The sequence below is a fragment of the Spea bombifrons genome, chromosome 2 (assembly GCF_027358695.1).
Source record: "Spea bombifrons isolate aSpeBom1 chromosome 2, aSpeBom1.2.pri, whole genome shotgun sequence".
NCBI classification, from domain to species: Eukaryota; Metazoa; Chordata; class Amphibia; order Anura; family Pelobatidae; genus Spea; species Spea bombifrons.
The window spans coordinates 117,143,779-117,156,245 of record NC_071088.1 but is presented as its reverse complement, the minus strand read 5'-3'; the positions used below and the strand labels follow the sequence as shown (position 1 = coordinate 117,156,245).

The 12,467-nt window shown below is 35.6% G+C and overlaps 1 protein-coding gene across 2 annotated transcripts in view; it reads right to left on the bottom strand.

The window, feature by feature from the left end:
- Window positions 1–8,497: 8,497 nt before the first annotated feature.
- The window catches only part of PPP1R1A (protein phosphatase 1 regulatory inhibitor subunit 1A), a 55,162-nt gene continuing 51,192 nt past the window's right edge, over window positions 8,498–12,467 (bottom strand). For both annotated transcript variants that reach the window (XM_053455931.1, XM_053455932.1), the window contains 3 exons: window positions 10,494–10,721; window positions 9,294–9,404; window positions 8,498–8,934 (listed from right to left, as the gene is read on the bottom strand). In XM_053455931.1, coding sequence (XP_053311906.1) covers window positions 9,325–9,404; window positions 10,494–10,721 — 308 coding nt within the window. In that variant the 3' untranslated portion in view covers window positions 8,498–8,934; window positions 9,294–9,324. The remainder of the gene's footprint in view (window positions 8,935–9,293; window positions 9,405–10,493; window positions 10,722–12,467) is intronic.

Here is a 12,467-nt window from a genome sequence, read left to right as displayed (position 1 = left end):
AGGTCTCTATAGTACGATATATTTTGGGGGATTAGTAGAGGTTTTTTGTTCAGTTTACCAAAATTGAGGAATTTGCGTGATGGAAGGTTTAGTAACATGGACTGATTTTCTAAATGTACACATATTCATGGATTTTTTTTATTTTTTTCAAATTAAAATATGGTATAGTGACCCATTGTGTATTTGGTTACCTAAACCTTTTGGAAATTTTCTTTCTAAGATAGAACAAATTTATTTTTACCTATACATTTTACTTACTTTGGAAGTAAACTTTGATATTGGATGTTTTCCATCATTGGTACACTACTAATTTCCAGCAGTTTTACAGCAGCTGTAAATGACAGCTTTAAGCGATTGGCTGAGGAACCCAAAATGTATCATCAAATGAAATGTTACAAGAAAAAAAATAATTGCATAATTTTTATTTTATTTAATGCAATAGGGGTGTATATGGAGCAAATATGGTGCAAAGTAGTAAAAGGGGCACAAATACCTATGACAATTAATTTGCCATGGTTACTGCACATCTTAGGTAAGGGGAATCTTCTGGCAATGTCACACCATAAATGAAACCAGAGACATCTTTTCTCTGCAAGAAACAATGTAGAACTAAAATACTATTATATAAAAAAGCATAAACATTGAAATGTATCTATTATATATTTCTTTGTTTGCTAAAGGAACCCAAATGGGTCAATTAAAAATGTAGGCATTGGGTAGCACTAGGGTCTGCATTTTGTGAGAATTTGTTGATAATCCATATAATAATTAAGGTCATAATATAGAGATTTATTTTCACACCTTGAAATGAACCAACAGTTTTTCAAAATTTTTGGAAAGATAAAACCTCCAAGTCTCACTGTACTTAAAATTTACTTTACGAAAGCTTAAGGACTTACGGAGAACTGATGGATTTCTTTCTGCAGAAAAAATTTGCACCGCTATAACTGATGCAAAAAAACACCCCACAAGTACACGTCGCCAGATTTAAACTATGCGCATGTAAAATAAACCAAAAAGGGGAATATTACTCCTTTGAATGTACATCTGTCTTTAATTCCTTATGATAATACTACTAATAATAAAGCATCTCTTCAACATTAGTGGTGGCCTTTTTATTATATACAACACTTTGTGCACTATTGCAATTACATTGGTATTTTCCCAAAGTTGATTTTCTTACCCTTACCTGTATAATTACATGGTTTCCTTGGTGATAACATAAAAATCTACTTTTTTTTTGTTGTGCTGTTTGTAGCTGTATGTAAGAGCTGCCGTCTTCATGCTTTATTACATGACGCCATCTTGCACAGTTTTACGGAAGCTCTAGGGGTCCACATATGTATATATATATACACACATATCATATATATACATATATATTTTATAATATATTCTGCAGTGCTGTACAATGGGTACAGGACATAACAAGTAGTATGTAACATAACAATTTAATTTTACAGAAATAAGGGGTATAGAGGGGTATTAAATAACTTAATTGGAGTGCACCTCCTATTTTTTAAAATACTATGCCTTTCGCTGTTGGATAATATAAACCTATATAAAATAAATATAATAATACAAGTGAAGGTTTGAAAAATGCTGTTAAATAAACTTTATTGATCACCTTGCTTCTTTACTACCAAAGCCTTCTTTAATCTGTGTCATTCCTTTAGATATTACTTGTCCAGGATATAATCTTGAATACAACTTCTTATTGATCCGGTGGTGGAGTTATAAGCGTTGAGTACTCTTAGTTTGAATGGGTGCCGCGCTAAAAACCGTGATGTTTATTTAGTGAACACAGACTAATTGAGGAGGACCCCCAACAAAACAAATGGAAACGAATGGCAACATCTGCAAAATTGTAAAATGTCTTCATTAGTAAGCCATGTTTTAGTGCCATTACAACCAATTATTTAGCTTTCTTTGATGAGGTAAAGCGGTAAGGGACTGATTATTGGAGGGTACATATAAATGACTGATAGGTAGCCAACAAAATCAGCAGAATGGACTCATTGATGATTATGGCTGTGATTGACCTGTTGAGATTTTTTATATTTTCTTAAATGTTTTCACAAACATAGACATAAGTGTGCTGAGGCCATTTCAGCTTGTCATTAGCAGCCACAGACTGATGGGAGTTAGGAATGTGAGGCAGTCAGTGATAGTGCTAGATTTATCTGGGATTATAGTTCAACTGTCTACCATACTGCAGGTCATGGGTGTCAGGGTGGGGGCAAGAGGGGGCAGCCTGGAGCAAAAGCAGGAGAAGGGGAGACAGTAGGCTGCTTAGAGGTTGGTTAACTAGACATAGAGGCAGAAAATAACACCTGATAGCAAAAGAGCTCTTATTTAATTCTGCAAAACCCCTGCTGTCAGAGTGGTTTGGTCTGCTCTCTTCCACTCCCTCTAGCAGGACTCCTCCCCTTCACTCTGGTATCCTGCACAGTTTGCAGGCTGCAGACACAAGGTACACAAATCAAAGCTCTTCAGCGCATACCAGGTGAATACCATTAAAAAAACCTATCCAAGGGATATGGATTGGCTATTCATCACACCATATATATATTGCGATATATTGCTTACCCCACCACTACCTGAAATTACCCCAAGTACTAAATGTAACCACAACTGCTTGGAATACTACCAAGTCTCCAATTTTAGTTTGTAGCATTTATGCCCCTTTTTCACTCTCATCTTTGTAATACCTCAGAATGCTACACTACACCACACAACATTAACTTTTCTTGACTGCAACTCCCATAAAGTCGAGCCAGCAATAGTAGGAATAGTAGCTAGTAACCGTAGATTGGGCTATGGGGGATGAAATAAGTTTTCAGTAACACTAACGTTTGTTAACCACATCTAGAGTAATATTAAGCCATATTGCTAGCTGGAGTTTTAGACTGGGGTTGTGGTGGTCTACACTAACTTATCTGTTGTTGACTGCAGCTACCATGATATACAGACTGCCATCACTAGCTGAACACCATCGCAATTGTAGACCAGGGTAGTTGTGGCTAATCTTTACTACTACTCCCCATGTTGCGCAGGTTTATGATGGTCTGTTAGCTACTACTACTATGGTCATATAACTTTTCCTATTAAAGGGTAACTAACATTTGCCTCCCACCAGGACACCCCTTTCCTGAGCCAACAACAGTAGGCAATGGGAATGAAGTAAGGAGATTGTGGGGTGAGAGAGGGTAAAGTTGAGGATATTTTGCACCCCCCCCCCAGAAAGAAATCCTGTGGACGCACATGCTGCTGGTATGAACTGGTACGAAAATTTACTGTGGTAGATTGAAGAAGCTGTACAACTATAGATTATGTTACGATTGTTACTGATATACTGCAACTGCAGTAGAATGTCCCCCACTAATTTTTTAGGAAATAATTGAATTAAATAAATAAATAAATAAATGAAGGAGCCAATTCTTTAAATAGTTGTGCCTAAATAATACAGTTATACTACCATATTGAGATAATATAAGAAATTATGAGTTTAACAGGTACACAAATATATAATATAAACATACATTCCAATGTTGATAAATATATCGGGTAGTTTATTAATAGCCACCTTGTCGAGCTTACTTCAAATGACATCAAATAAGATAAACAGCGCTATCAAAAAGTAATATTAATATCTTTACACATAACAAAGAGACTCTTGAACAATAAGATGTGCAGCACTTGGCCTAAAGCAGAACTAGCTGTTGTAAATATAAGGAATAGAAAGCAGAATTCTAAGATATTCAAAAATAAAGGCCCTTGTGAATGAGGCGCACAGATGGGGAGAAATAACTTTCTGTCTTTAAAATGTGTTTGGCAACAAGGAAAATAAGTATGGAAGTGTGGAATGATGAATGGTGTTTAAAAATTCTCTTTTAACTGTTTTCATATTCCGCACCGCCAGTAATCAGTAAAGGTTTTGTGAGCACAGGTGGCTGTCAGCTCTGAAAGGGAAGCAGATTGATCCACAACCTGAGAAGAAGTTGGAAGCAATTCATCGCTGAGAGGACATATATAATGTTTACATGCTGCTGACCATCGCCTGCATTATGAGGGATTATGAGATGTTATCCTGCATTATGGGGGATATAAAAATTGATCAAGTAGTTGATTATCAGTTACACTTCCTTGCTTTCTACAAAACATGGCTGACAAAGCATTCTTAACATAGAACCCAATAAACTAGTGTGATCATTGTACCTTTAACTAGATGTTACACACATATATAATGTATATATTATAAATAAAATACACATTACGTCACAGGAATCATTTTGATGTTGCTGTTAAGGCCCACATGTCAACAGCATTATTTGTTGCTTCTTTTTTATTTATATGTTATGTTTATCAACCAAAATAAATATTGATACATACTGTTAGGTGTAGGACAGGATTTTATTGCAATTATTATATTTTAGTTTCAATAGCATTAATACATAAAAAACCCCACCTAGTCTCTCTAAACCTGGAGAAGAAATAATACAATGAAAATTATATTTTGTTTGGCAGCGGAATAGTGTGCAAACTTTACAGATAAATTTAAACAGGATGGTGAAAGAATTAGCCTGTAATAGCATTCTATTTTCTAGCTGATGTATCCTTAAATTCGTATCAGAATATTAACACTTGTTATTATAGAGGGAGTTTCTACATGTGAACCAGGACCACCCTCATATTTACCTGGGCTCCAGTGATACTTTGAATTGGCTCTGAGAACCCAGTTTGACGCAGATCGATGCTGGAAGCCAGCACTGACATAGTTAAGAAGAAGTTCCTTCTGAAAAAAGTGCCTATTGCAGTGTTGCACAGATCCTACATGAACACCACCATAGGAGCTTTGCTTAAACATAAGGAGCTTTATGTTTTTTATACCATCTCTGAGCTTTTTACATTTATACATGCCCCTTGGGGTTTATTCATTAAGATGAGATGACATAGAACATTAAAATTAAATAATCCATTCCCATTGTATGTTCGAATTGTGTATTGTGTATTGAATATAAGGAATGCCAACCCATTCATGAATGAATATTGCATTGTCCCTTCAGCAAAAGAGGGGTAATGAATCACATAATTCATACAGTAAACAAACTGAAGATTAATATGATTATGTCCTTAAGGACCAAGGCTGTTTTGCATGTTTACACTTATGCACCAATGTATATTTAGCTCTTTTGGTTTTTGTTCAACTGTGAGATCCCTCTCATTGGTTTAGAGTACCCACACAAGTTACACACACATATATATTATAGGGTTTTTTTAATTATATATATATATATATATATATATATATATATATATATATTTTCAAATATTGGCAAAACAAGTTTTGTACTTATCATGGAAAATGTATGAGGAGTTGCTTTTTAAAAACTTTTAATTTTTTTCACTTCATTTGTTTTTCCAATTGTTTTGGGTGCAACATCATTAAAAATTCTCTTGTATTAGCAGGTACCGCTAAAGATGCCAAATTGACAGCACAAGGATTCTATATTTATTTTTGATTTTATTTTAACTATTTGCTTCAGATATTTTTATTCACTTTTTTAAAAGGAAGAAACTTGGCTTGATAACTACACAAAATTCAAGACCCAGTGCTAAGCAGCCTTGCTTTCCTGATCACTCCTTCTGTGTTTAATGGCAGGGGCTCATCAGAGACCCCAGCAGGGTCTGTGTACAGCTTCCAAGGTCTCCTTTGGACTGTCCAACATTTCCCTTGGTGTTAGCTGTAATACCCCAGGAACCTAATGCCCAAGCTTCCATTTGGGCATTAAAATGGTGTCAGTGTAACGGTGCTAGTGTGGAGCGTCTTTACACTGTCTCTTTACCATCAAAAAGACTTACCTGTGCTAGAATGGAGGATGTTAGAATGAAGGATCATTGTCATGAAGAAGGCATGGAATGTCTTTCATCGCGAAGAAGTTAAAACGGATTCTGTCTGAGACGTTTCACAAAAGTCTGTTTCTTTAAATAATGTATTTTAAGCACTAAATACACAAGGAAAGCTCACCTTAATAGAGGGCATTAATCACATTTAATATCACAAAATAAGTATCAAGTAAGTATAATTTAATAGAATTTGAACAGATGCATGACACAAGGTAACACAAGTGTATCTATTAAGATTAATAAAACATCAAGTTGTCCAGCCAGTCCTAGGAAGAGTCTGTTTAATTAAGGTATAGTTAAAACAATTCAGTGTGATCTACTGAGCTGTAAAAACCAATTAACTTTTCATTATAGAAAAAAGGACTACTAGCCAGGGCCAGGTTTCCAGACTAGGTACAAAAACCAGTGGTGCCTCTGAATTTTAAAGAACAATACCAGAAAATAAATCAAATAGGGTACAATGAATGTGTGTGTGATTTAAGCTTCATTAGTACAACACTACATATGGGGTAATAGAAAAATCCACCCATGCTAGCAACCTTCACAGAACTGGTTGGATGCTGGAACTTTTAGGAGGTGACATTTTCTTCTTTCAAATAAAATAAAAAAATGTAGAAACTAATAAAATAAAGAAATAATGCATTCAACCACACCTTTCAAAGCCTTTACGCATTATGAAATCATATGTTAAGATGGTATAAAACCCCTTCACATTCTTGTCATATTCTGGACACAGTATCTGAATTCCAGTCTACAATGACCGCCAACAGATGAATGTTACGGAGATTCTTGTCTCATGATTGGTTAATTAGTGATTATTATTACTATCCCACAAAAAAGGGAGGCATCAATACAACTTTGCTACATAAAGCAGTTACAATAACACAAAGCCCAATTTTTAGATAACAAAAACGGCAAATAGACTTCAAAGAGCAAAATCAATGTTAACAAAAGGTACAAAAACACAAAAAGCCACCATCCAAGAGAAAATGCTACCAAATTGGCTATCGTTTGTAGATAAGAAGCATATCTTAAAATTTGCACATGCTAGTGTTGACATTAATATTAAAGGACACCTGAGACTAACATATAGGACATCTGAGTGAAACCACCTATTTATCTCTATAAGAAGGGCACTTTCTATAAACATGGGCTCATGAGATTAGCAAGATTACACTGTGAATGTTGTGTGTATATGTATATATATCTATATCGATATCTATCTATATCTATATATGGTCATCTTATCACTGATTAACTGCTTTGTAGGCACATGGTAGTTTAGGGTTAAAGGAAAGAAGAAAAGACATTTTTTTAAAGGTATGAGGATTTCCATCAGGACTTGGGTTCACAGTTAAACTTAATGATTTCATTCTGGGTTGCAAATGTTCCCAATCCTGCCTCCAATTATTAGCACCAGAATTACCCATAGGAAGGTGGATCTGTATAATCTGGCCGTTCTAAAGGCCTTCCTTAAAAGCCATAGTATTTTTTTTCAATGCAAACACAAATTAAAATAGTGCCTTTTAATGTTTCTAATGAATTAAAGCATATAAATATGTGTGAAAACATGATGGGTGTTATTCAACCAAACCCTTCCCAGAAATACATCAATCATGTCAAAATTTCCGGGGACTAGGAAATGGAGATGACTAGATGGCCCTGGCATGTTAAGTCCAGTGGGCACCAAATGACAGAAGCGTGGCTGCCAACGTTTTTAAGATCACATAGCATGTAGCCAGGCATATATAGACGGCGGCCGCACACTGCGGCACCTCAGTGAGTATAGTGCACTGTACACCAGCAGCCAACTGGGCATTTGCCACAGGAGCTGAAAACTATTTATATGTCTAGGTGAAACAGCATAGTTAGCCCCAAAGTACATGTCTAACTCACTGTTTTTAGGAATTGATATCCTAGTGGTACTCTAGCACAAGTATGTGGTATATATATTTTTTATGAATACCTCTATTTAAAGTTTCTGATCACCTAAGTACAAGACGGGATAGGGACACTGACACGATACCCTGTGTATTTCAATATTCAAGTAGTAACTTGTATCCTTTATGGTCAAAGTTATTAAAATGTTCAATAGAACCATTTATTGGCGGGTGGCAAAAAATACTTTGAATTAATTATGTTTAATAAAAGGTAACTATATCTAGTTCTTCTTTTTGTTATAATTACACATTTAAAACACAATACAGCGTCTGAAGAACCAATGTAATGCTTCTATGTCTAAAGTTACTTTGCTTTGTCACTTCTCCCACATATTCTATATTTCATATGTCGAAACACTAAATTTAATTATGTCTACTGATTAAAATAAACACTATATATATTTGTATTAAAACCCATTTGGTGCATGCCATGGGAAAAGATTTCTTAACCCCCTTTTCTCATTAGGTTATCTCTTCCATGTTGTTGTTGCTTGGTTCAGGTAGACATTGTGAGGGGAGAACTTCAGGGCGGGAAACTGATTAGATAATGTTTTGCCACAGACCGCCACTGAGCTTCCATGAGGTAAATGTTTGAACTAAAAATCTCAAAAAAATATTACACTTGTTGGCTAGCAAACCTCACAAGCTTCAAGGAGTGTAATTAATCCATTTCTGCTTAAAGTTGTAAAGCACAATTTCACACAAATCTAAGGGCTATTGCAAAAAATGAATGGATAATGAATAAAATATTATATTGTGATATATATTTAAACCACCTGTCACAACCCCATCAGAGGTTCATTTTGAGTAAAGTCATCAATTGTACCCCTTCTGCTTATAAAAACATCCCATCCATACAAAAACTAACAGACATAGTGTATCAAACACAACACTCTTTTCATTGACTCCTTTGCTGCTAGAGGGACCTGTAAATTATTGCTCCAGGCTCAGTGCAGACGCAGGATCCCCTAGCAGCAGAGAGGTGACAAAGAAAAATCATTTTCAACAAGAGGCCTCCTTGGATCCATTATGTGCGACATCCCGCATCGTGGGGTCGCGTGGGTTGCACTTCCTGGCTCCAAAATACCTGGTGTGGAAATCAAAACATAACATGCGTCAGCAAGACGATACGCTGTAAGACTTCTTTAGATACATAAAAATGACTTAATTCAGATTTTATATTCTTTTCCCATGGAAAATTAAGATTACGGGTGGTATTCACCAACCCTCAAGACTGGTGACTGCTGTAGACATGTTATAATTTCTATCCTGATCCAAGATGATGAACTGAAATACAGGTACTTATCGAATAATTGTTTTAAATTAGTCAAGAACTAAACTGGATATAAGAGCAAGAGAGGCCGATCAGGTCAGTATAGCAGCCAGCTTTTAATTTCATCTATAACAATAAAAAACATTGTGTCTATATGTCACCAATGTACTTACTCGATGTTCTGTAACACACTTCTCTCAGGATCTACTTGTCATGTATGTGGCTGCTTTGTTTTGTTGTATCAGCCTCCTGGCTTTTTTGCATAGACCCATCCGATATATTTCCTAGAATTAAAAATATATGCCTATTTATTTTATATCATGGAAACATTTTTTGTCCTGGTCAGAATGAATAGATACAATGCAGAGACCAATATATAGAAAAAAAGGATGTAGTATATAATTGTCTTGAATAATGGCTGCTTGGCTACATGTAGAAATGCTGTTGTGCAGTTTTGTGGGGGGAAAACTTGTATATGTAACATACATTTAGAGAGGAAATGTAATACTCCCCCTGGGCAGCCAATGGCTTGCTAGAGTGTATGGATAAAATTATTCTGGAGGGGGGCCCTTGTAACAGTGTTGCCCCAGGGCCCCATCTGATGCGCCCCCTGTACATAGCAATATATCTTCCCCCTCATCCATTTTATTATGTCTTCTCCTTGGTTAGTTTCTGTTGGTCTCATCCCACCTCCCCTCATCTATCCACTACATGTGAGTAAAAATGCCTATTTTGCGAAAATCGCAAAAAATACACTTTCTGCAAGAAAAACGATGTTCTCTGAGCAGTGAGCTACATCATCTACTTCGTAAACTTTACATCACAAAATCCGACCATGCGTTGTGATGTCAGCGAGCATGTTTCAGGTTATTGCACGATATGCCAAACATAGAGAATACATTTTACTACATCTCCTTCTTGGATGCCGCTATCTTTTACCCCTAGGTGTCTAGCACAAAAAGTGTTCTTATCATCATATTAACCAATGGAATATTCCAAGTATTTTTTTGCTATGTATTATTATTTATGTATTTTTTTGTAATAAGACTGCATTTTAAGTAGTCATTTTTTATTAAAAAAAACTTAAAGACTATTGTGTACTCTAAGTCAGTGACACCCTCAAAAACGCCTCGGACTTGGGCAACTCCATTCATAAAAAAAGCCCTGTACATTGCGTGTTATGACAGCACTGAGCTTTAAAGTGTAGCTTCATCAGGAACATTTTAATCAGAAAACATGTTATTATGTAAATATTTCTTCATTCAAAAGATGTATTGATCAAAGAATTTCAAAATACATTCTGTCTGCATATTCTACATAACTCTCAAAATACAATTGAAACCTACTGCTGGTATGACAGCTCGAGTTCTTACTTTCTAAATTATCAAGATGTCTCTTTCCCGGTGAGTTATTTTTCTGTTGTCCATCATGATTGAAGCAGCTACAGCTACCCTGATGTTGTGTAGTTTCACTTGGAGCTGTATTGCCATGGCAACAACACCCTAGATTAGGTCTGTCATCCAAGCTATTTTGACGCTGTAGATTCCCTTCTTCTTCTGATCCTTGTTTGCAAAGGTGATGCTCAGCTAACAGCTGGAGTTCTGAGAACAAAAGCAAAAAATATACATACTGATTAAGTGTCCAGCATCTGTTAAATACCTCCAGACGAACAAGCTTATTATGCATTTTCTAAATTTACCACTAGATGGCAGTATTTACATATAGACAAGTACAATCATTTTCACCAGATGGTTTTATGTTTCTGTTTTTATATATTTCTATAGCCCCGGTAAAATATTTATATACATTTATGTGATAACATTGTGCTGCATTTAATATTGTGTGTCAAAAAAATTCAGCTTCCTATAAGAATACACCTTTAATTTCAGAATGTGGGTAAAGAGGCATTCATGATGACAACAAACTAAGGAATCTTATTACTTAATGTTTCAAGGACTTCATTAACAAATACATGATTAAATTGTGATGCAACAGGAATTTATTTTTAAGAACTGTATGCAGGCCACAGCTTTTATGGACCAGACTATATGGCTTCACATTAGATGATGTCCTTTGTTTATTCTTGATCTCACGTTACATCATCTCAGACTTACAGCATACATAATGAATAAGGACTTTTAATAGGAACTGTGTCTTGCTCATTTTAAATTTAAAAACATACTGAGTGAATATATGTATCCTCTGTTACATATACAGTTTTTGCTTTGTTTAATACTATACTGTTCTCAATACTGGCTTTCGTTTATACAGCCGGTTAAGTAGTGTATATTTTGCCATTTGAGTATCATATTCTTGCTTAGCAACATATATATATATATATATACACACACACACACATTTATCTTAATAAAAATCTGATCTCATTGACAGCTTATGTTGCCCATACCTCCCAACACCATACCTCAATCTACTGAACCCCTAGAAAATAGGGGACACAGGGGAAGAAATAGGGACAGATAGATTAGATCCGAAATGGGATCTGTCCCTCCTAAAGTGGAACAATTAGGAGGTATACTTTATCTATTTCGTGAACCTCTTCATTGATTTAACGTCCTGTATACAATACAATGTTATTGGCAAAGTAGCGGGAATGTTACCGCAATGTCATTTGATACGGCCGGTGAAACTCACTGGAGACATGTATTTGTGTGACCTAAGACATGGCCATATGTGAATACAGTTTCATGCCACTGCGTCCACTTCAGTTTAAGGTAGCATTAATTACAGCTATCTGTGCAGCTGCATTACTCCGTGCATCACATTAATTTAGTTTTAACAAAATGTGTGTTGAAAGGGACACTTTAGACACTCAGACAGCCACATGTGGCATGAAAACTGGACCCCTGAGTGGACGATGTTTAACCTAGAGATAAGTATAACATACAGGTTATAAAACACATTCTAAAGTTCTTACAAAGTACTTTGAAACGCATTCTTCGTTGGCGGATCTGTATGGGGCACTAGACTGTCCCTTTAACCACATGTATTTTTCCATTTAAATGAATTATGTTACCATTTGTTTTGTTAAAGTTGAGTTTGTTTAGTTTAAAATACTCAGGGTGTTGGGAAGCCAATGTGTGATCCCACTACTTTATCAAGAGCATATCACAAAGATTTGTATAGATCAGGTACTGCATTTTACACAATGACTTCCTGTGATTATTATTAATATATAGGTCAGAGGGACAGTTATAAGGTCCCATGTATCTATTATATTGTCTTTTATCGGAAAGAATAAACTGGAGAGCAGCTAGCCATCTCAGCGTGACATTTACTGAGCACACAAACATGGTAGATATATGGATTGGTGAAACGTGACACTGATT